The 24,880-nt window shown below is 40.9% G+C and overlaps 1 protein-coding gene across 2 annotated transcripts in view; it reads right to left on the bottom strand.

Moving 5' to 3' along the window:
* Nucleotides 1-24,880, bottom strand: part of Ercc5 (ERCC excision repair 5, endonuclease) — a 43,727-nt gene that overhangs the window by 2,086 nt on the left and 16,761 nt on the right. For both annotated transcript variants that reach the window (XM_052749343.1, XM_052749344.1), the window contains exons 7-14: nt 24,328-24,535; nt 20,711-21,820; nt 15,497-15,744; nt 14,843-14,962; nt 14,499-14,712; nt 13,041-13,185; nt 1,669-1,869; nt 355-439 (exon numbers count right to left, since the gene is read on the bottom strand). In XM_052749343.1, the coding sequence (XP_052605303.1) occupies nt 355-439; nt 1,669-1,869; nt 13,041-13,185; nt 14,499-14,712; nt 14,843-14,962; nt 15,497-15,744; nt 20,711-21,820; nt 24,328-24,535 (2,331 nt within the window). The remainder of the gene's footprint in view (nt 1-354; nt 440-1,668; nt 1,870-13,040; nt 13,186-14,498; nt 14,713-14,842; nt 14,963-15,496; nt 15,745-20,710; nt 21,821-24,327; nt 24,536-24,880) is intronic.

The following is a 24,880-nucleotide window of genomic DNA, read 5'->3' as shown; positions in this document are numbered from 1 at the left end:
AGTGTTTGAAGAAACATGAATGATTAAAATTGTTTTGGAGTGACTACTTCCTGGGCTTTTAAAAATTGAAGATAGCTCCAGAGGAGTAATAAATTTCATTTCAAACATCTTACTATGAAACCATTTATTAGACTAGAATATTTTCAAAGTCAGCATAAATAAGGACACTGTAGCACTAACTGTAATATTAAAAAATAGACTCAGGGCCCAATATTGCCCTTCTGTTTTAGTCTATTCTTTCAGGTGTCATCATTTCAAACCTTCAGTTACTTGCCCTGAAATAAGAGTTAACATTAACAGCAACCATCCTACTAACTGCAGTCATCACTCTGGACATAAAAAAAATCCAGTTACCTGCTGGACATTCAGTTGCTTTAGTACTGGAAAAAGGGACTCATCTGTCTTCGTCTTGTTCCAGCCAAAATACCTCTGACAAAAAGTGCTGTAGTTAAGATTTACAGATTTTTTTTAAGAGACTTAACAAGTAATAAACAAAAAGATCTAAGAGTCAACCACTGATGCCATTCCCTGTATCCCCAGGAAAAATCATATTTATAAAGACGGAAGTGGTCAGATAAAAGGCTGGCAAAACAAGCCACTCTAACACGATCATTTTGCAGCATGTTCTAGTCACTCTCCTAAGGCAGAAGACATTTAAAAATTCATACTAGGACATCAAAGACTCATCACTACAAAGTACGGCTAACCTAGAATAAATGCAAGGAGCAGATATCCTACATACTTGTTTAAGAAAATAAGTTGTGCTGGAGAGATGGCTCAGTGGTTAAGAGCACTGACTGCTCTTCCAGAGGACCTGGGTTCAAGTCCCAGCATCCACATGGCAGCTCACAACTGTGTGTAACTTCCAAGATCTGACAACTTCACACAGACATGTAAGCAAGCAAAACAACAATGCAAATAAAAAAAATATTTTTGCCAGGCAGTGGTGGCGCACACCTTTGATCCCAGCACTTGGGAGGCAGAGGCAGGCAGATCTCTGTGAGTTCGAGGCCAGCCTGGTCTACAGAGTAAGTTCCAGGACAGGCTCTAAAGCTACACAGAGAAACCCTATCTCAAAAAACCAAAAGAAAGAAAGAAAATAAGTCATATCTGGGTTAAATCTCTTGTAGGTATTGAAACCACCATCCAAATTATTATTTAAATGCATAGAATGGAAAGCCATTAATCCTCCATATTCTTTCAGAATAATTAATCTTAAACATGTGGTCATGTCATACATGCTGTAGCTCTTATTTCAAGTTAAGATTCTTACTGAAGGATACTTGCCTCATATGCATGAGGCCAGCATGAAAGAAAGAAAGCAAGAAAGAAAGAAAGAAAGAAAGAAAGAAAGAGAGAGAAAGAAAGAAAGAGAGAGAAGGGAGGGGAAGAGGAGGGGGAGGAGAGGGGGAGGGGAGGGAGGGGAGGAGGAGGGGGAGGAGAGGAGGGGGAGGGGGAGGAGAGGGGGAGGGGAGGGGAGGAGAGGAGGAGGGGGAGGGGAGGAAAGAAAAGAAAAGAAAAAAGCCTCAGTTAAACTAAAGAGGGAAAGAATAGGGTCTCAGCTAAATGGAACACTGGAGAAAAAAACAAAGCTAGTTTTCTGTCTCCTAAGTTTTAAACCCAACAAATCTGTGGCTTAACATTCCCATAAATTTTAAGAAAGGATATTCTCTAATCTTGTCAACATCAGGTTTGCCCCATAGAAACGATCCCCTGGAGTCATCCACCACAGGCCTAAGGTAGGCGTCTGCAACCGCAGGGTTGGGGAAGCCAGGTGTCAGCTGCAACTTCCGTAATTTTTTTTTTACTTTGGTGTCCTGGGGATTGGCTGCAACCTTCTTGTTGTTTTGAGCTTCATGCCACCACTCTCTGTAAGATAATAGAAGCAATTACTTACAAGGCAGGGAGATGTTACAGTTGCCACACTGAAGGGAAAGATACAAATTTAAAGTTCTGAAATGTAATTTCTGGATTCTAGCACAAATGTATGTGGTATGGAATACTAAGCTACAGGGTACAGACCTTACACTGTGTTAAGTATATCACGTGTCATGTCATTACTCTGACTTCTCAAAAGAGGAAGTAACTCACACAGAAGTACCTTGCTCAAGATTTCACAAGTGAGGCTGGACTGTCAGATAACAAATCCCCAGAATGCCCACTCAAACCACAGTAGCACAAAGCCACAACTCTCCAGGCCTCTTGTCAGTGAAATGAATTCAAAAATGGATCCAAAAAATGTCAAGAACAGAGACAGAGCCCACAGCACCGAATGGACTAAGAGGTGAGTCTTTGTCCTCATACCAAAACATCCCAGTCTCTAGGCTTTGGGTCCAGGGGCACAACCCTGTGCCCCCACACCACCACCCACTGCAGGATATGGTTTCATCAGAACCTACATCAGCAAGACCCGAATATCCCAATGCAGAAGAAACAGAAGAAATTGACCTTAAAAATGACATTAAGAAGATGATAGAGGTCATTAAAGAGGAAATGAATAATTCCCTTAAAGAAATCGGGAAAAGACAAACAAAAAATTGGAAGAAATCAGTAAATCCCTGGTGTTGAAGACACAATAGAGGAAATAGATACACCAGTCAAAGAAAACAATAAAGCCAGCAAAGTCATAACACAAAATGTTCAGAATTGAGACTTCATCTTGATGGACTTTCTCTGTGATAAATATGTAATGTCCTTCTTGATCTCTTTCGATTGATTTTAGTTTGAAGTCTATTTTATTAGGTATTAGGATAGCTACAACAGCTTGCTTCTTAAGTCTATTTGATTGGAAAGTCTTTTCCCAGCCTTTCACTCTGAGGTAGTGTCTGAAATGTCTTTGAAGTTGAGGTGTGTTTCTTGTATGCAGCAGAAGGATGTATCTTGTTTTCATATCCATTCTGTTAGCTTGTGTCTATTTATAGGTGAACTGAGACCATTGATATTAATGGATATTAATGACCAGTGAATATTAATTCCTGTTATTTTTTGGTGGTAGTGTTGTGTGTTTCCCTTCTTTGTTGGTGTGGGACTATCTATTGCCTATGTTTTCATGGGTGTATCTAACTTCCTTAGGTTGGATTTTTCCTTCTAGTGCTTTCTGTAGGGCTGGATTTGTGGAAAGATATTGTGTAAATCTGGTTTTATCATGGAATATTTTGTTTATTCCATCTATGGTGATTATGAGTTTTGCTGGGTATAATAGTCATGGTCTCTTAGTGTCTGCATAACGTCTGTCCAGGACCTTCTGGCTTTTAGTGTCTCCATTGAGAAGTCAGGTGTTATTCTTATGGGTCTGCCTTTATGTTACTTGGCCTTTTTCCTTTGCAGCTCTTAATATTTTTTTCTTTATTTTGTATGTTTAGTGGTTTGATTATTATGTGGAGAGGGGATCTTTTTTTGGATCCAATCTATTTGGGGATCTGTCAGCTTCTTGTATATTTACAGGCATTTCCTTCTTTAGGTTGGGAAAGTTTTCTTCTATGATTTTGTTGAATATATTTTCTGTGTTTTTGAGTTGGTATTCTTCTTCTTCTATGCCTATTATTCTTAAGTTTGGTCTTTTCATGGTATTCCAGATTTCTCCACAAAATTGGAAAATCTAAAAGAAATGGACAATTTTCTGGATAGGTACCACATACCAAAGTTAAACTAAGACCAGACAAACTATTTAAATAGACCAATAACCCCTAAGGAAATAAAAACAGTCATTAAAAGTCTCCCAACCAAAAAAAAACCCAGGGTCAGATGGTTTCAGCACAGAATTCTACACATTTTCAAAGAAGAGCTAATACCAATACTCTTCAAATTGTTCCACACAATAGAAACAAAAGGAACATTACCAAACACTTTATGAGGCTAGAGTTACCCTGATACCCAAACCACACAAAGATGCAACAAAGAAAGAAAATTACAAACCAATCTCCCTCATGAATATTGATGCAAAAATACTCAATAAAATGCTGGCTAACGGAATCCAAGAACATATCAAAAAAATTATCCACCATAACCAAGTAGGCTTCATCCCAGAGATACAAGGATGGTTCAACATATGAAAATCTGTCAATGTAATACACCATATAAACAAACACTAGAAAAAAAAAAAAAAAACATGATCATCTCATTAGATGCTGAAAAGCCTTTGACAAAATCCAACCCCAATTCATGATAAAGGTCTTGGAGAGATCAGGAATATACCTAAACATAATAAAGACAATTTACAGCAAGCCAACAGCCAACACCAAATTAAATGGAGAGAAACTCAAAGTGATTCCACTAAAATCAGGAACAAGGCTGTTCACTCTCCCCATATTTATTCAATATAGTGCTTGAAATTCTAGCTAGAGCAATAAGACAACAAAAGGAGATCAAGGGGATACAAATTGGAAAGGAAGAAGTCAAACTTTCCCTATTTGCAGACAATATGACAGTATACATAAGTGACCCCAAAAATTCTACCAGGGACCACCTACAGCTGATAAACACCTTCAGTAAAGTGGCAGGATACAAGATTAACTCAAAAAAATTAGTAGCCCTCCTTTATATAAATGATAAATGGTCTGAGAAAGAAATCAGAGAAACAGCACCCTTTACGATAGCCACAAAAAAATATAAAATACCTCGGGTAACTCTAACTAAACAAGTGAAGGACCTATATGATAAGAACTTTTAAGTCTCTGAAGAAAGAAATTGAAGAAGATATCAGAAAATGGAAAGCTCTCCCATGTTCATGGATAGGTAGTATTAATATAGTAAAAATGGCAATCTTACCAAAAGCAATTTACAAATTCAATGCAATCATAATTAAAATCCCAACACAATTCTTCACAGACCTGGAAAGAACAATACTCAACTTCATATGGAAAAACAAAAAATCCAGGATAGCTAAAAGAATCCTGTACAATAAAACAACTTCTGGAGGCATCACAATCCCTGACCTCAAGCTCTACTATAGAGCTATAGCAATAAAAAACAGCTTGGTACTGGCATAAAAACAGACACTTGGACCAAGATTGGAAATAGATCCATATCTGTTACCACGCACAAAACTCAAGTCCAAGTGGATCAAAAATCTCAACATAAATCCAGTTACACTCAACTTGATAGAAGAGAAAGTAGGAAGTAGTCTTGAATGCATTGGCACAGGAGACCACTTCCTAAATATAACACCAGTAGTACAGACACTGAGAGCAACAATTAATAAATGGGACCTCCTGAAACTGAGAAGCTTTTGTAGGGCAAAGGACACGGTCAATAAGACAAAACGACAGCCTACAGAATGGGAAAAGATCTTCACCAACCCCACATCTGACAGAGGGCTTATCTCCAAAATATTTAAAGAACTCAAGAAACTAGACATCAAAATAATGAACAACCCAATTAAAAAATGAGCTACAGAGCTTAACAGAGAATTCTCAACAGAAGAATCTCAAATGGCTGAAACACGTTTAAAGAATTGCTCAACATCCTTAGTAATTAGGGAAATGCAAATCAAAACGACTCTGAGATACCATCTTACAACTCTCAGAATGGCTATGATCAAAAACACGGAAGACAGCCTATGATAGAGAGGATGTAGAGCAAGGAGAACACTTCTCCACTGTTGGTGGGACTGCAAACTTGTACAGCCACTCTGGAAATCAGTATGGCGGTTTCCCAGAAAATTGGGAATCAATCTACCTCAGGAACCAGCTATACCACTCTTGGACATATACTCAAGGGATGCTCAATCTTACCACAAGGACACATGCTCAACTATGTTCATAGCAGCATTATTTGTAATAGCCAGAAACTGGAAACCACCTAGATGGCCCTCAAGGGAAGAATGGATAAAGAAAATGTGGCACATATACACAATGGAGTACTACTCAGAAGAGAAAAACAATGACATCATGAAATTTGCAGGCAAATGGATGGAACTAGAAAATATCATCCTGAGTGAGGTAACCCAGACTCAGAAGGGCAAACATGGTATTTACTCACTCATAAGTGGATACTAGATGTAAGGCAAAGGATAACTAGACTACAACCCACAGCTCCAGAGAAGCTAGCTAACAAGGAGGACCCTAAGAGGGACACATAGATAGCCCAGTGAAGGAGAAATAGATGAGATCTACATGAGCAAACTGGGAGTGGGGGTGGGGGTAATGAAGGGCAACGAATGGGAGATGAGAACATAAGGAAATGGGAGGTTAAGCTGGAACAGGGAAAGAGATACCATGATAAATGAAGACATCATGGGAATAGGAAGAGGCAGGGTGCCGGGGAAGTTCTCAGGAATCCACAAGGATGACCCCACCTTGGACTACTAGCAATGGTCGAGAGAGTGCTTGGACTGGTCTACTCTGGTGACCAGACTAGGGAATACCCTGTCATCATAGATCCTTCATCCAGTGACTGATGCAAGCAGATGAAGAGATCCATGGCTGGGCCCCAGGCTGAGCTCCGGGAATCCAATCGATGAGAAAGAGGAGGGATTCTGTGGGCAGGGGACGTTGAGATCATGATGGGAAAACGTGCAGAGATGACCAGCCACACTAGTGGAAACCCATGAACTGTGGACTAACAGTTGTGGAACCCCCATAGGACTGGACTAGGCCCTCTGGGTATGGGAGACACTTGTTTAGCTTGTTTGGCTTGAACTGTTTGGGGACATCCAGGCAGGGGATTGGGATCTGTCCCTGGTGCATGGGTGGGCTTTTTGGAGATCAGTGCCCAGGGTGTGACACCTTGCACAGCCTTGGTGCAGGGGGGAGGGGTTTGGATCTGCCCCAGCTGAGTGTGCCAGGCTCTGCTGACTCCTCATGGGAGATCTTGATTTGGGAAATGTGGGGATGGAGGATGGGTTGTGGGGGAAGGCTGGGGGTTGGAAAGAGGGAAGAGGGGGGAATCTGTGGTTGTTATGTAAAGTGAATAGAAAATTTCCTAATAATAAAAAAAAATAAAAAAATAGAAAAAAATGACAAGAACACAATGGTCATTTTAGTGCAGGTATCATTCAACACAAAGTAGGACATGAGAGACAGAAGGTATATGTGCAAAAAGAGAGAAAGTAAGTAGGTCTTTTAAATTATAAATAGTAGCAAGAACTATTGTTCTCTGGTGTGTTGGGCAATGTTCTAAGCAAAAGTAGATAGTTTTGATTTTTTTATATTAAGTCCATTTTAAACTTTTTTCCACCTTAATGATAATTTAATATGGCAAGTTAAAGAAAGCCATGCTTTTCCTTTTTCCCTTTTAACCCCTATCAAGAAGTGAGATTAGTCTGTTCCTGTTAGAATTCTGCCCTTACTCCAGCTACACATGCGCAGTTCAGGGTCTTGCGTCTTACATCATGAATGTGCGCTGGCGACTATGTGTGCACGGCATGGTCACACAATCTGCGCCTTAAAAAAGCTGGACGCAGACCCCACCCCCACCCCCTCTCTCTCTGCTCTGCTCCCTCTCTGCCCCCCAGCCCCCATCTTTCTCTCTCTCTCTTTCCTCCCCAGGCCTGGTCCTTTTATCCCTCCTCCCTTCCTCCTAATAAAGCTCTCCGCTACTAAGTAACCGGGTTCTATCATGACCTTGACCTTTCCGCCAGTAACCAGCACCATTCTTTCACCTGTGACTTTAGATAATGATCAGAAAGTGATAGCCTCGGAGCCTGAGACAAGCCTGTCCATTTCCTGTCTCTGGAAAAAGCTACCACTGGAAGCACCCACCACAGCTTGAGGAGCCTGTGCCTAGGTAGAGGTCTAGATGGAGAGGATCCAAGGCCTGCTGGCATTCTGTCTCTTAACTGACAGTGCCTACTGCCTTGCATGTGAAACATTCAGCAGGTCCTTGAGCTTTGAGCTGTTCTAAGACAGGGAACAGGAACAAAAGACTCCCAACCCTGAGCAAGGTTCAGAGTCAGAAACAAACCACGACATGCTGCTGGTGGAGGTTACAGAGGTTTAAGGTAGGTAACTACAATGTGCCAACAGAAAACTGGTAGAAAATACTATGGAAGTTAAAACATGCTCCTCACCTACCCAATCATTCAGTGGATCCTAAAGAATACCTACCCTTCAGTTCTACTTCTTCACATATAACTAGTACCAGGAACTGGGTTCCAACCTGCAGTCCACCTCAGTGAGTGACTTGGGAATGCCTTCTGGAGTTCAGAAGCCTAACAGTAGTCTTCATCAATACCAAAATGCAAGGGAAAAATAATGCTTTCTTTCCAAGATTTTTTTGAGTATGTATATGTCTGTTACATATGTTGAGGTGCCCCCAGAGGCCAACTGATGTAGGTAGGTACTGGGAAATGCAAATCAAAACTACTTTGAGAGTTCATCTTACACCTGTCAGGATGCCTAAGATCAAAAACAAAAATGACAGCTTATGCTGGCAAGGATGTAGAATAAGGGAACACTCATCTATTGCTGTTGTGAGTACAAATTTGTACTGACATAATGGTGGTAATCAAGGCAGTGGCTCATCAGAAAGATGGGAACTTGCAGACAAATTGCTAAATAGTCTTATTAAAAAAAAAAAAAACCTCGGAGCCAGATATAGGGGTGAAAACCTGAGAGATCAGGGAAACAGGGAAAGCCACAGCTAACCTCAGCTCACCAACTCTGCAGCTACCAAAGGCGAGCTACTTCTTGTCTACCTACACCTATATGCCTTTCTGTTCTGTTCTCTCATTTGCTCTCTCAGCCCAGCTATATCACTTCCTTTTCCTGCCCAGCTCTGTCACTTCCTATCTGTCTGTATAGACCTCTAGACCTCTATGGTTGGTGCTGGGATTAAAGGCATGTGTCACCATACCTGGCTCTGTCCCCCAGTGTGGCCTTGAACTGAGAGATCCAGACAGATCCCTGCCTGCCAAGTGATAGGACTTAAGGCGTGTGCTACTATTGCCTGACTTCTATATAGTGGCTGGCTTTTTCCTCTGATCTCCAGGGAAATTTTATTAGGAAACACAGTATATTGGGGGACAAAATTCATCACCACATTCCTTCTGGGGCCTTTGATGTAGCTGAAGACTAGATATAATTTTGCTTAGTTATGATAAAAGATAAATTAGAAATGAAACTTTAGACTCAAAAATATAAGACAGATAGAATATTTTCTTTAATTTTGCCAAATAAAAATAGACTAGATATTGTAACTGTAATTCTTGCTTGATAACTGTTCTATTATACGTAATTTTACTATATTAAAGTTAAAACCTTCCTTTTTGTTTAGACAGAAAAGGGGAAATGCTATGGGATAATGTTTTTGTACACAGATTGGCCAGTAGTCAGGCAGGAAGGATAGGTGGGGAGGGCAGACTAAAGGAATGCTAGGAAGAAGAAGGCTGATTCAGGAGTCACTAGCCAGACACAGAGGAAGCAAGATGACAAAGCAGAACTAAGAAAAGGTACCAAGCCACATGGCTAAACTTAGATAAGAATTATGGATTAATTTAAGTGTAAGAGCTAGTCAGTAATAAGCCTGAGCTAATGGCCAAGCAGTTATAATTAATATAAGCTTCTGAGTGATTATTTTATAAGCAGCTGCAGGACTGCAGGGCTAGGCAGGACCAGAGAAACATTCCAACTACAGGAACTGATTTACCTCAAGATCTAGTTATAACACTTTTGGGTATATACCCAAAGGTCCTACCACAAGAATACTTGCTCAACCATGTTCTCTGCTGTTCTATTCATAATAGCCAGAAACTGGAAATAACCTATATGTCCCTCAACAGAAGAGTACATACATAAAGAAAATGTGGTACATTTACACAATGGAGTATTACACTGCCATTAAAAAAATGGAATTATGAAATTTGCAGGTAAATGAATGGAACTAGAAAAAATCATTCTGAATGAGGTAATGCAAACCCAGAAGGACAAATACAGTTATGTATTCACTGATATGTGAATATTAGCTGTTGTCAATGGTAACCAAACTATAATCCATAAAATCACAGAAATGAGGTATAGAATAAGGTACAAAGGGGGAATAGACATATCTCTCCAGGAAAGGGAAATAGAATAGGTAGTTATAGATGGAGGTTTAGCTGGGACAGGACAATCAAGTGCGGAGAAGGAAGAGAGAGGCAGATGATGGAGGAAATATGGGGAGAGACAGCTAAATTTAAGAGTCATTTGAAGTTTCTACAGTAGAAACTTCCTAAAATATATACGTATATGAAAGCGATCTAAATAAAATTGCCAAATAATGAAAGAGAAAGAGCCCCAAACAGACATCTCTTGTCATCAATTGAAACTTTCAGTTCTAGGATGGGTTACATCTAGTTCAGTTGTTGGTTACCATGGGAACCCCAAACAACCCAGATGTCGTCAAGACTATAGATAGTTCTCCACAGACTGACAGCAAAAACCCATTGCTGAAGACAACACCTACACAACTCATTGAACATGGAGAAGCCTTCATGACCTTTACCCCTAATGCTGTTGTCTTCTATAAAGGAAGGTACTCTGCATGCTACTAAAAGATAAATGTAAATACCAACCCAGGAACAAACCCTTAAAACTATAACGGTATCATGGTTGCAAGACATGTAAGGGCAATGAGATGACTGCTGCTCATATTTAGGAGGACAGACTTCATACCTAAATTAATTCAGCCTAAAAACTCTGTCACAGACATGTCCAGAGGTTTGTCTCTATAGTAAATCTAGATACTGTCCATTTTGCAGTCAATATTATCAGAGACTCCCAATCCCAAAGATTGGTAGGAGCTGTGTCTCTGAAAGTAGTTTTAAAAATTGTGTTTATTATAAAGGTTTATTTATTTTTATGTGTATGGGTGTTTTGTCTACATGTAAGTCTATCACAAGCGTACAGTGCCTCAGAGGCCAGAAGAGGGTGTCAGATACCCTGGGACTGGATTTACAGATAGTTATTTGCCACCATGTAGGTACTGAGAATTGAACCTAAGAAGAAACTGCTGTGGGATGTTCTGTATGGCAAATGTGTTGCTAATTAGTCAATAAATAAAACACTGATTGGCCATTGGCTAGGCAGGAAGTGTAGGCGGGACAAGGAGGAGAATAAAGCTGGGAAGTGGAAGGCTGAGTCAGAGAGACACACTGCCAGCCACCACGATGAGAAACAGCATGTGAAGATGCTGGTAAGCCACGAGCCATGTGGCAAGGTATAGATTAATAGAAATGGGTTAATTTAAGCTGTAAGAACAGTTAGCAAGAAGCCTGCCACGGCCATACAGTTTGTAAGCAAAATAAGTCTCTGTGTTTACTTGGTTGGGTTTGAAAGGCTGTGGGACTGGCAGGTGAGAGACATTTGTCCTGACTGTGGGCCAGGCAGGAAAACTCTACCTACAAATGGCGTCCAACGTGGTGGCAAGAGTTTCCACCTAAAAACTGAGAAAAAAGATTCTAAAACGGAGCTAAAAACAGTTCCTAATTGTCTCTCTCAAATGAGCGGCAGCTGCTGGTTTGAGCTACTTGTGGGTTCCTAGCGTGCACGCTCGACCTGCAGTTTGTCGGGAATGAGACCTCTGCAAGTGGCACATTAAGCTGCATGGTGGATTTAGCCTTTGCAGGTACAAAACAAAAAAAGAGGTTTCTGGACTACACGCTGCTTGGATAAAAGCATAGACCCATGATAGCTCCCAGAGCTGGTGGTAAACGTAGCCATGTTGGGAAGCTGAGGTGGACGGAGCCAGCACCCACAGCTGCTGCAGTTTAAGGCAATAGATTCACAATAAGACAGATTCAGATGTAATAGTTTACAATGTGTGTAAAAGATACGTAGGCTTGAAAGAGACAAAAAAGGTGATATATAGAGTTATAGAAACAAATACATAGTTTTAAAAAATAAAGTCTTTAAAGAGACAGTAAAGGTAGTATAAAAAATAAGCCACATAAAGATGAGTATTACACAGAGAATCTGGATTGTGTTGTCTTTGGGATTTTTAACTGCAGAAAAACATTTGATTGTAAAAGCTGTTGAGTTATGCCAAAATGTATATTTTAAAGATACCATGACTTCAAATTTTGGATATAAGGATATGTTGCTTTGGAAAGGAGACTCTGCTTTTGTTTCCACAGAAAGCCAGAGGCTATGGATTTGTTCAAGATTAAGATACATCACGTTTCACCAGCCAAGACCCCCTGAAAGATCTCCGATGACACCATGGCCCAGATGATCCAACATCCAGAACGATTTGAAGGCAACTGGCTCAGACGATACAGCCTCATGGACTATTCCATAATCCTAAAATTTTCTTTGTTTCCCCATAAGATACAGCGCCCCCCTCCAGCAGGAAGTAGTAAGAGAAGCTACACCCAAATTCCCAAATTATATGTAATTTTACTTTGTTAAGGTTAAAACCTTCCTTTTTGAAAAAAAAAGGGGGAAGTGCTGTGGGATGTTCTGTATGGCAAATGTGTTGCTAATTAGTCAATAAATAAAACACTGATTGGCCATTGGCTAGGCAGGAAGTGTAGGCGGGACAAGGAGGAGAATAAAGCTGGGAAGTGGAAGGCTGAGTCAGAGAGACACACTGCCAGCCACCACGATGAGAAACAGCATGTGAAGATGCTGGTAAGCCACGAGCCATGTGGCAAGGTATAGATTAATAGAAATGGGTTAATTTAAGCTGTAAGAACAGTTAGCAAGAAGCCTGCCACGGCCATACAGTTTGTAAGCAAAATAAGTCTCTGTGTTTACTTGGTTGGGTTTGAAAGGCTGTGGGACTGGCAGGTGAGAGACATTTGTCCTGACTGTGGGCCAGGCAGGAAAACTCTACCTACAAGAAACAGACTCACAAGGGCCCTAGAAACCACAGCCGCTGTTTCCCACTGTTCCTTCAATGAACAGTGGCTTGGGACATCATGATTTTAGAAACAGATCCTCTGGTGTGGTGGCACACACCAACAGTAGCAACTATGTAGAAGCTGAGGCTGGAGGAGTGCAAGTTTGAGCTCAGCCTAGGCAATACAGTAAGAGCTCAGTGTATTTTAAAAAAAAAATTTTTTTTCTTTTAATCCGAGTATTTATGTAAATACCTGAATTAAAGGCATGAAGAAAAAGCCTTACGAGAATTTTAGGAGTGGGTCCAGGCCTCGTCCAGGGAATTCATTGAGAATCTCCATGGCTGTTACACAGCCAACAGTTGGGATCCCTTCAGTATAATCACTGCCCAGTAGATAAGCCAAGTTGATTAATTTGTTCCGGTCCAATCCTGTATGAAAAGCAACAATTAGATTTAATATTTTTATAAAAGTTATATAACATAAGTATTTTTATTATATAAACTGTGTATGATAAACCAACATCCAAAGAAACATGTTTCATTTAAAAATAGGTTCTTTTGTTAAGTGTCATTATATTGAGATTTTAAGTTTTAACTTTTTTTTTTCCCAGTTTTTCGAGACAGGGTTTCTCTGTAGCTTTGGAGCCTATCCTGGAACTCACTTTGTAGACCAGGCTGGCCTTGAACTCACAGAGATCCACCTGTCTCTGCCTCCTGAGTGCTGAGATTAAAGGCGTGCACCACCACCGCCAGGCTCCATTCTCATTTTAAATTCTCTATACATGCTGACCTCTACATTTAGCTATCTAATCTGCTCCTTCTGACCACAGGTACATGCATTCCCTTACCAACTGTCTGTAGATCTAATGAGCCTCTCAGACTGAACTTATCCCAACTCAATTCTCTCTTCCTCTGCTACGTTCTACCACTGGCCCAGAACCGGGAAGCTAGAAGCCCTCCTCCCATATCCCACATCCAGGACACGAGCACTGTTTTCTCTGGTGTATCAGACACTATGAGGCTTCAATTTCTTCTCTCCGGTGTAACTATGACATCACCCTCCTCCCCCATTGTCACTGGCCTCCTTATTTCTCTAGAACATGTACATAAGCAATCTTCTGCCTCGAAGCCTTGAAAATCTTTAAATCCCTCTGACATGATCTTTGTTGAGTATTTATTTATAGCTTTGCTTACTATTTTCTTAGGGAGTCTGCCCTATGCTGCCACAAACAAAGCCTTCCCTGAGGACACCTCTGTGAGGAACATCATGTGCTCTCCTACAGCTGGTCCTCATTCTTGTTCTGCTTGTTTTAATTTTCCCCCATGGTGCACACCAAGTATTACATTATAACTTGTAAACATAGCCAGCATCTTTTCCTTCCACTAGATTGTTTCATTCTCTGCTATTTTCCCACTGTCAAGAATGACTAGCATATGAGAGTCACTCAGTGTGCATTTCCCAGCTGAACAGATGGATGAATGTGTAGTCAACATCAGGAGCACCAATGGCTCCATTCCCTACCCTATGAGAGCATCTATGGTTCACTGTAAGGTAACTCAACTAACCTTGTAGATGACTTAACTGCAAGAAAAACACTAGGGTTTTATCTTCTTAAATCCAAGTTTTAAAATCCTATGACCTCCCATTTCCATTCATGCATCAAATTAGATCCTTCTGAAGAAAAACCACGAGGCAAATCAGGAGGGTGAACTATGGGAAGTGACCACAATCTGAGTCTTACCTAATTGGTTGTGAAAGTCCACATATTGGTAGTACTCTACAAACTTGTTTTTGTTAAAAAAATTCTTATAGACATGCCGGGCCCCAAACAGCCAGATATCACTATCATCAGTGATGGTCCCAGAAGTCTGATCAGTGAGGTCCAGGATGGCACACTGCGCCTCTGCCTCCATGGGAGCCTGGATATAGGGAATGCCAAACAGGCGCAGGAGTTCCTGTAGTTAAGAGAAACCACCCGCAAGGAAATGCACTGATGACCTTGACCACAAGGGGTGTGACAATATCATACAGCCCTTCTTACAGGAAGGACAATTCTACAGAAGCCCAAGATAAAGTCAAACTCACCTGACTTTCCAGAAACATCTGGCCCGTTACAGAGACAGCGATCCGTTCTTGCTGCTGTTTTTGAGCTTCCAGTGAATTCTGTTCTGCTAAGAGGTTACTCTCTAGGATGTCTAGTTCCTCCTATAAAACATGTTCCCATTCATTACAGTCATGATCCAATTATGTTCATTTGTTACAAAAAAATAAAAATAAAAATAAAAAGCCAGCATCTCCTTAGGTTGAAACGACGAATAAGTTGTTTCTCCTTACAGTGTTTTCCTCTTGAGATTTCCAGGCAAGGCTGTCTCTTTCAGTCACTTGATTACATCATATTAGAAACCTATCTACCCCAGATGTAACTTACATTTCAAAAGGGAACCATGAGTAACAAGAAGATGAATTAAAAACAGCTAATAAATATTTATCCAGCAACTCTTAAAATCTCAAAGCTGCCGGGCGGTGGTGGCGCACGCCTTTAATCCCAGCACTCGGGAGGCAGAGGCAGGTGGATCTTTGTGAGTTCAAGGCCAGCCTGGTCTACAAAGCGAGATCCAGGAAAGGCGCAAAGCTACACAGAGAAACCCTGTCTCGAAAAACCAAAAAAAAAAAAAAAAAAAAAAAAATCTCAAAGCCACAGGATTTCCTTGGCACTAAGTTAAAACATTGTATTATTACCAAATCAACATCTTGCCATTCATTAGGTGAGTCCTCAGCATATCCGTCAGTTTTTTTGTGCTCTTCCTTGACCAAGTCCTCACTGTCAGAGCTGTCCTGTAGGAGGTGTTCTGTGTCCCTGGGGATTCCTTCCTCCAGAGTTCCTCTGGGTTCCTCTTCATCTTGTTCAGAGGGAGGTTTAGAAGGCTCCAATGACTCTGCTTGAAGTTCACCATCACTGACCATACTCTGTACCTCAATGAAACTTCCTGTCCAAAATATAATGATGTCACTTCATCTACATTGAGAATATTAGAAGCACTCTGAAGTGATCAAAACTTTCTGAACAGTCCTGAAAAATGTCAGACCCCAAAGGAAAGGATTTGACTATAACCTCAAACATGCAATTAACTTGTTATTTTTTTTTTTTTTTAGATTTATTTATTTTGTATACAGTGTTCTGTCTGCATGTATCCCTGCCCACCAGAAGAGGGCACCAGATCTTATTATAGATGGTTGTGAACCACCATGTGGTTGCTGGGATTTGAACTCAGGACCTCTAGAAGAGCAGCCAGTGCTCTTAACCTCTGAGCCATCTCTCCAGCCCCTAACTTGTTATTCTTAAACACAATACATTACAAATGCCCACCTAGCACTTCCAAACAAGCCTTTCAATTAGACAAACTGAACTACTAGGCTTTTGGTCACTGAAAGTGGGAACCAAATTCTCAAAGATTTGCCTATTAGCTTTTTAAAATTATGTCCTGTCAATTAATCTTTTTAAAATCTAGAAAGGAAGCCAGAGAAGCAGATAGGCACACAGAATGTGATAGAGGTAAAAGCCACGTGGTAGAATGCAGATTAATAAAAATACGGGTTAAGTTAAAAGAGCTAGTTGAAAACAAATCCAAGCTAAAAGCCATGCTTTTATAATTAATAAGAAGTTTCAGTGTCGCTATTTGTGAGTTGGCAGTCCAAAGAAAAATCTTACTATAAAAATACTTGCAAACCAAATCCAAAAACACATCAAAAAGATCATCTACCATAATCAGGTACATTTTATCCTAGAAATGCAGGAATTATTCAATACATGAACATCAGTAAATGTAGTCCCTCATATAAACAAACTTTAAAGAAAAAAATCATATGATCATCTCATTAGATGCAGAAAACACCTTTGACAAAATCCAACACCTTCATGATTAATAGTATTGGAGAGATCAGGGATACAAGGAACATATCTAAACATAATAAAGGCAGTTTACAGCTTACCTATAGCCAACACCAAATTAATCAGAGAGAAACTCAAAGCAATTCCACTAAAATCAGGAACAAGACAGGGCTGTCCACTCTCTCCAGGCCTATTCAATATAGTACTTGAAGTCTTACCTAGTATAATAAGACAACTGAAGGAAATCAATAGGATACAAATTGGAAAGAAAGAAGTCAAAGTACCTTCAGTTGCAGATGATACCATAGTATATATACATGATCATAAAAATTCCACCTGGTGTGGGAGCCCATTTTTAGGTTCCTCGTGGCTTTACCCAGCAGGTCCACATAGAGAGGATAATTAGGACCACGGGCCTGAGTGCAGGTGTCTGAGATGGTCTGCACTTGGCTGTGCTGGGGGAGGAGGTCATTTGCTCCATCCCTTGTCATCTCTATAAATATCCTGGGGCAGAGACAGTCGGGGCTGTTGGAAAAGGTTCCAGGCCCTCTCAAGGCTATCCTTTATTTTCTGTTTATCTCTGCAATATAAATCCTTCTATCTAATATTTCCTGTAGCTTGCACTCAAGAAAACTCTGGGGAGCTGTGGGGTTGGTGGGTAAACGCCCCACAACCTGGGAAATCATACAGCTGATACACAGTTTTCAGCAAAATGGCTGGATACAGGATTAACTTTTAAAAAAGTAGCCCTCCTATATACAAATGACAAATAGACTGAGAAAGAAATCATGGAAACAACACCTTCCACAATAGCCTTAAAAATTTAAAATATCTTGGGGTAACTCTAACCAGGCAAGTGGAAGACTTGTAAGATAAAACGTCGTCTTTGAAGAAAGAAACTGAAGATACAAGGAGATGCCGTCCTACCAAAAGCAACCTATAGATTCAATGCAATCCTATTCAAAATTCCAACACAATTTTTCACAGATCTTGGATGGACAATTTTCAGCTTCTTATAGAAACACACACACACACACACACACACACACACACACAAACCTAGTGTGGTGGTTTGAAAGGAAGTGGCCCCCAAAGGGAGAGGCACTATTAGGAGGTGTGGCCTTGTAGTTATGGTCTTGTGGGAGGAAGTACGTCACTGTGGAAGTGGTCTTGGAGGTCTCATATATGCTCAATATACCGCCCAGTGTCTTAGACCACTTCCTGTCACCTGAAAGATGTAGAACTCTCAGCTACTTCTCCAACAACCTGTCTGCCTACACACTACCATGTCTTACCATGATGATAATGGGCTGAACCTCTGACTATCCCAATTAAATGTTTTCCCTTATAACATTTGCCATGGTCATGGTGTCTCTTCACAGCAATAGAAACCCTAACTAAGATACCCAGGAAGCAAAAACTATTATGAACAATAAAAGTACTGTGGGAGGTCTCACCATCCTGGATTTCAAGTTGTACTACAGAGCTGTAGTAATAAAAACCACATGTTATGGGCATAAAAACAAACACATTGATCAATGGATACAAATTGAAGACCCAGGCATAAATCCACAAACCTATAGACACCTGATTTTTGATAAACAGCCAGAAATACATACTAGAAAAAAGAAAGCACCTTCAACAAGTGATTCTGGTCAAACTGGATGTCTACACGAAGAAGAATACAAATAGATTCATAGTAATCACCTAGCACAAAACTCAAGTCCAAATGGATCAAAGGCTTTAACATAAAACCAGATACACCAAACATGATAGAAAAAGTGGTGAATAGACTTGAACGCATTGGCACAGGAGTCAACTTTCTGAACAGAACACTCATAGTACAGGCAGTAAGATCAATAATTAATAAATGTGACTGTCTTACTTAGGATTTCTATTGCTCTGAAGAGACACCATGACCATAGCAACTCTTATAAAGAAAAACATTTAATTGGTGTGGCTTACAGTTCTGAGATTTAGTCGATTATCATCATGGCAAGAAATGGCAGTATGTAGACAGACATGGTACTGGAGAAGAAGCTGAAAGTCCTACATCTTGATCTGCAGGCAACAGGAAGTAAACCAAACGAGGTGTAACTTGAGCATAGGAGACCTCAAAGCCTACCCCACAGTAATACACTTCCTCCAACAACTCTACACCTACTTCAACAAGGTGGACCTCTATATAGTGCCACTCCCTATGAGCTTATTGGGGCCAATTACATTCAAACTATCACATTCCACTCCTGGCCTCCATAAGCTTGTAACCAACCATGTGGGAGCCCGTTTTCGGGTTCCTCGTGGCTTTACCCAGCATGTCCGCATAGAGGATGATTAGGACCACGGGCCTGAGTGCAGGTGTCTAAGATGGTCTGCACTTGGCTGTGCTGGGGGAAGAGGTCTTTTGCTCCACCCCTTGGCGTCTATAAATACCCTAGGGCAGAGACAGTCGGGGCCCGTTGGAATAGGTTCCAGGCCCTCTCGAGGCTATCCTTTATTTTCTATCTGTTTATCTCCGCAATATTCTCCGTAATATAAATCCTTCCATCTAATATTTCCTGCTGCTCACACTCAAGAAAACTCTGGGGAGCTGTGGGGTTGGTGGGTAAACGCCCCACACCACCATATCTGTCTTAGTTAAGATTTTTATTGCTGTGAAGAGACACTATGACCACGGCAACTCTTACAAAGGAAACATTTAATTGGGATGGCTCACTTACAGTGACCCCAGCACTCAGGTGGTAGAGGCAAGAGGGTCAGAAGTTCAAGACAAGCCTCAGCTCCATAAAAAGTATATGGCCAGCCTAGGTTATATGAATCTCAAATAAATAAACAAATAAATAACAGAAATCTGACCAGTAACAGGACACAAATTATGTGTAAACATATACGCATGCAGTTATCTTCATTACTTGAAGTGTGGTTTATAAAGTCATTTCAAATACTAAATTAGCAAATACATGCTTCATACACACACACACACACACACACACACACACACACACACACATATATATATGCACAAATGTGTATGTATGTACATACATTCTTTCATTATGTAAGAAATAAAATTTAGAGTGTTATGTGACTTGCCTGAGGGTACCCTACTACCAGGGTGCCAGAATGGGGAGACTCCCTAGCTGAAAATCCTGCTCTAGACTCCACTACCCTGCCAATCTAGACTCCACTACCCTGCCAATAGTCCCTGATTATCTCTGTGGGCACAATGAAAACAGGCAGAACATCTCCCTGACAAATGCCCATAAAGAAACCAAAGTACCTTTGATTCTGGAGTCAAATTTTAACAAGCAGGTGACTGCACAAAAAAGCTATAAACAATGAGTATCATTAGCATATGTGTATACAAAAATACAGAGAGAGAGAGGAGAGGTGTACATGGAGAGAATGCATGGGAAAGAGAGAGAGAGGGAGACATGAAGAGGAAGAGGTGAAGGAGAGGAAGAGGCAGAAGGGGCAGGGATAAAGAGAGACGGAGACAGAGTCAGAGAATATAAAACAAATGAGACAAAATACTGGCCTCTAAGGTTAAGTGTGAATCAGTCAGTACTCTATGATAGCTTTCCAATCTTGTAATTTTTGTATGTCAAAGTAAGAAGTTAACAAAAGTTAAAGGAAATTCATGTTTCTTTTCTCCAGGCACGGCACTCCCTTCCTTCAATGATACCAAGGACAGAGGCTGCCAAGAAGGCTCAGCAGTTAACAACATTTGCTGCTCTTGCAGAGGCCCTGCATTAAGTTCCCAGTGCCCAGGGCAATGCAAAAAACCACTTATAACTCCAGTTGCAGAAGATCTGCTGCCCCCTTCTGTATGGACACTGCATGCATATGTGCACAGACATGCAGACAAAACACCCATACATATAAAATAAAATGAAATCTTAAAGATACCAAAAACAGCCCAGTAAAGCAGGGCTGTGTGACGCTAGGAAGCTCATTTCTCTTTTCTTCCTGGTTCCTCTGCTGTAAACAGGGTTATACTACAGGTTCTCCTAGTCCCTATAGACATCAAGTCTCCCATTCCATTCCCTTAAAGAAGTACCTACCATCAGACTCGCTTTCTCCAGACTCCATCTTCTTTGGTTCCATGGGCTTTGGGACTAAAATCAATTCCCTGGCAGTGGCTTCAGGCATCTCCCGTTGCTGGATGGTTTTCAGGGAATCTCTATGTTCATCAGCATTAGAAGACAATGCCTTTTCTAAGTTATCCATTGCCTCTGAAGGGATGTGAACTGTGCCCCATGCTTTAGAAGCAGTATTTTGTACACTTTCTGTTTCATCATCACTTGAAAAACGAGAGGAAACACATTTACTCTCAGGTGGGTAGAGACCTTTCTGCAGCTCGGGCTCTTCAGGGTGTGTGTCCATCCTCTGATCGGAATGTGTTCTTATTGGAGGTTCCCTGAGGAGTCCGGAGGCATCACTGCACAGTTGTTCTGTGCATGCTGGTGGAAGGGGAGCTTGCTTCCCCTCAACCTCATACTCACTGCTTATCTGAGATGCTTCATTCACCACATGAGTAAGTGGCATCTGTTCTTTTGGAGCATAACATTCACCAGCTTCGTGACAAGCAGTATTCAATGACTGAGCCGAGGCTATCTGTTCTTTTTCACTATTGGAGCTGACCACATACTCCTTTACTACAGTCACGGTGGGTAAAGCAGGAACTGTGACAAATGGCACGCCTCCACCTCTCGCTACAGCTCCATCACTGTGCTCCTGGTTTGGCCTATTTCCAACCTGAGTTCTCACTGCCAGCTCATCACTCCCAGCACAAACTTCCCCACCTTTACCACCACCCAACACTTTCACCACTGCCCTTCCTGTTGGCTCATCATCCCCCTCACACACTTTCCCATCTTCATCATCATCCAGAGCTCTCTGAATAGCTGCAAGGGTCTGTGGTGATACGGAGCCTGCATCTGCAGTGGCCCATGAATCCCTCTCCCTCTCTGGCTCCTCTTCTGAGCTACTTCCCAGCATGGCTGCCTGCATAGCCAGTAAGGTTCTTGGAGAAGGAGGTGCGGCCTCTGGTTCTTTCTCTGGCTTCACTTTCTCATGGGGTGACAACTTCAGGTCGAAGGACATGCTGTGCCTTTTGCTGGAAGAAGGAGAAGCCTCTGAATCCACATCCATGACTTTCTTAGTTTGAATACCTGAGAGAAATTAAAACATTTCTCACCATGCAATTCACAGTGTGACAACTGTATTTCTGGGAAGATGAACAAGAGAATCTGAGATCATAAATATAATGATACATTTTTATTAAATCCATTCACTAAGTATAAAGTGGTTGGTTCTGTAGCAGCTAATCTATTAGTGACTAAATATAACCGTTACTACCTAACCAAAATTCTACTTATCATAGATATCTTTTCCCAGAACTCAGAGCCACAAAGTACCCTAGGTTCTATTTTGTAATTTAAAATTTTGTCATACTACACAGCCAAAATCAAAACAAGTACTTTTAAAACATAATTCCATTTTAGATTATTTCATATTTGTTTCTATAGAAAAAAAGAAATTAAATCCTGGTGTTAGTGCTCACACATGTGAATTTAAATTTATAAAATGATCTTTCTCCCTATTATTTTAATTACTAGCAAATTCAAAAATAAATTTGAAACTAAGTTCTTTATCATAAAATCTGAAATGAAAAAACTCCAATACTCCCTTAGGAAAAACAATAATAAAGAAAATAGAAATATATTTGATAGAGTTGCTGAGAGTACTAATGGTGTGGAGTAATGAGGCAGTGTGAGATGGCCTTCTGATTCAAACATAGCTTTATAGGCTGTGACTTTATTGTTTGTTTGTTTTAGTGTGTATGTGTGTGTGTTTGTGTTTGTGTAAATGAATGCCCTATGTGTGTGGGTGCCTGGGGAAGCCAGAAGAGAATGCTGGATCCCTTGGAGTTGGAGTTACAGGCACTTGTGAGCCACTTGTGTGGGTGACGTGGAACCCAGCACCTCTGGAAAAGCAAGATGAGATCTTAATTGCTCCTTGTTGTATATTTTTAATGCTAACTTCAATTTTAAAATTACTTTGATATAACATATTTCTTCTCACATCTTTTTAAAATAAAGTAGATTTTACATTTGCACCCATCACAAAGAAAAATGGTCAAAGGTTCGAGGAAATGTTAGAGACACTCTACTATCTGTGGGAGCAAAACTCTACCTTACGTAGTTAATGTGTACAATAAATTTATAAATAACAGAAGCCAACACATACTGGACACTTTACAAACAAGACCTGACACAACAAACCCGTATCAGAGAGACAAAGCGCCTGGCATGAAAGTGAAGACTCAGAGGTTAGACCACTTGTTCAAATTAAGTATCAGAACTGGAAATCAAGGTCATGTCTGTTTCTAAATCCTATGATTTCAACTTCTGTTTTCTCTATCACATCAAGATTGCAGCTCAATATGTTACTTCATTTTCTCTCGTTTTTGAAAATTAGTGTTTCTCCACATGATATGAAAAGGAGGTATACTAGGGGCAGAAAGGTTTAACTAGGGAAGGAATTGGAAGAATAGAAAAAAGGTGAAGGCTGTAGATAGGAAGGATCAACCAAAACCAAAGATGCATGCAAAAACCACATGGAAATGCACCACTGTACAAATAAAAAAAAAAAAAAAAAAAAACACAATTTTTAAAAAAAGTTTGAATGGAAGTACCTTGTGTAAATTGACAATACTGCTCCCAGAAGCCATGGGTATTGATCAAAATCTCATTGCCATGTGCAAGATACTCCCCATGAGTCTCTGACCAGACAGCCCCAAGCTCCCAAAACAATACAGGCCATTGCTATTGCTCTTGGTTATCCATCAGAACTAGATGGTAAAGTCCTATTGCAAATGACAATACACACCCTGGACACAGGACAAAGAAACTGGAAGTGAGCTGGAAGTCTCCTCCCTGTTACCTAGCTTCCAGAGAACTGAAAGGTACTAAGCAGGCTGCTGGGAGGGAGGAATTTTCAATTCTCTCCTGGTGGCGAACTCAGTGTGCTACATTTCTGACCTGACAAACCAGATGTACCCATTAGAGCAGCAGTGGCAAGAATACTCTGGGGTCAATCAACATACTACTCAACTGGTTGTGGCCCACTCCACAGGAGGAAAGACTGTCTGAGACTGTATACCCAGTCAAAACTCACGGCTAGAGAGGTCACAAGCCCTAGGGAAGAATGTACTGCTGCTATTTTGCTAATTGAACAAGTAGTCCAACTGTTCCCCAAATCCCTACATTTGTACCTCAAAACTAGTGCCACTGCCAGCCTGGACCAGAGAAGCTCCTCCCTGAAGAGGGTGACAGTCAATGCTCAGCCCTAAATGAGACTTTCATACAACACACACACAACACCCAGGGAATATCACAAAATGGGGGAGGGTGGGGACAGAAAGAATGCAGGAGCCTGAAGATGGAAAGAAACACTACAAAATGCTGTGTTCTAGATATGGGATGGCCATCAGAATCCTAAGACACAGCCTCTGTGGCTACCTGCATAAGCCCTAACAAGAGCCTGAAGTGCACAGTTCTCTTCTCAGACGCTCTATCTCAGCTTTGGCTGGCACAGAGGAATGTAGCCCACCATGCAGGGAAGGCATGGCGGCAGGAGCAAACTGCATCCTTATCCTAATGACAGTGCCTGGTACCTTTTATCAAGATGTAATGTGAGGTGTCTTCAGAGACCACTCTCCTTGACTCCACCTCCTTCAGAAAGCCTCCCTCATCTTCGTACTGTCTCTGGATTTGTCCTGAGTGCTGCTGGTTCATTTCCTTTTGGACATTTTCTATGTGCTGGTTTAGGTAGTTTTTCTTAAGCAAGCCTTTCAGCTGGTACTGTGAAAAATCATTAGACTCCTAGGGACAAAATAAACAAAATTGCTGCTTTACACTAACACAGATAATACCACCGCTCACCAACCCATTCCCAAAAGGTATAGTTTCATAGCATAAAAATAAAACTTGAAAACTAAGGGGTTGAGGGGGTTCCAGTGCTAACTTCCTTTTTCGTTTTTGTTTTTCTTTGTTGTTGTTTGTTTGTCTTTGAGACAGTCTCTCAATAAGTAGCCCAAGCTAGCCTAGAACTCACTATATAGGACCAAGCTGGCCTTGAAATTGTGGAAATACTCCTGCCTCTGCCTCCCAAGTACTTTGATTAGCACACATGGCATTTTAAGAGCCTTTAAAAAAAAATCTTTGAAA

This window comes from Peromyscus californicus, unplaced genomic scaffold (genome assembly GCF_007827085.1).
Source record: "Peromyscus californicus insignis strain IS unplaced genomic scaffold, ASM782708v3 Scaffold_21__1_contigs__length_65335640, whole genome shotgun sequence".
NCBI lineage: Eukaryota > Metazoa > Chordata > Mammalia > Rodentia > Cricetidae > Peromyscus > Peromyscus californicus.
Note: the sequence above shows the minus strand (reverse complement) of the source record. Positions and strands in the feature narration are given on the sequence as shown.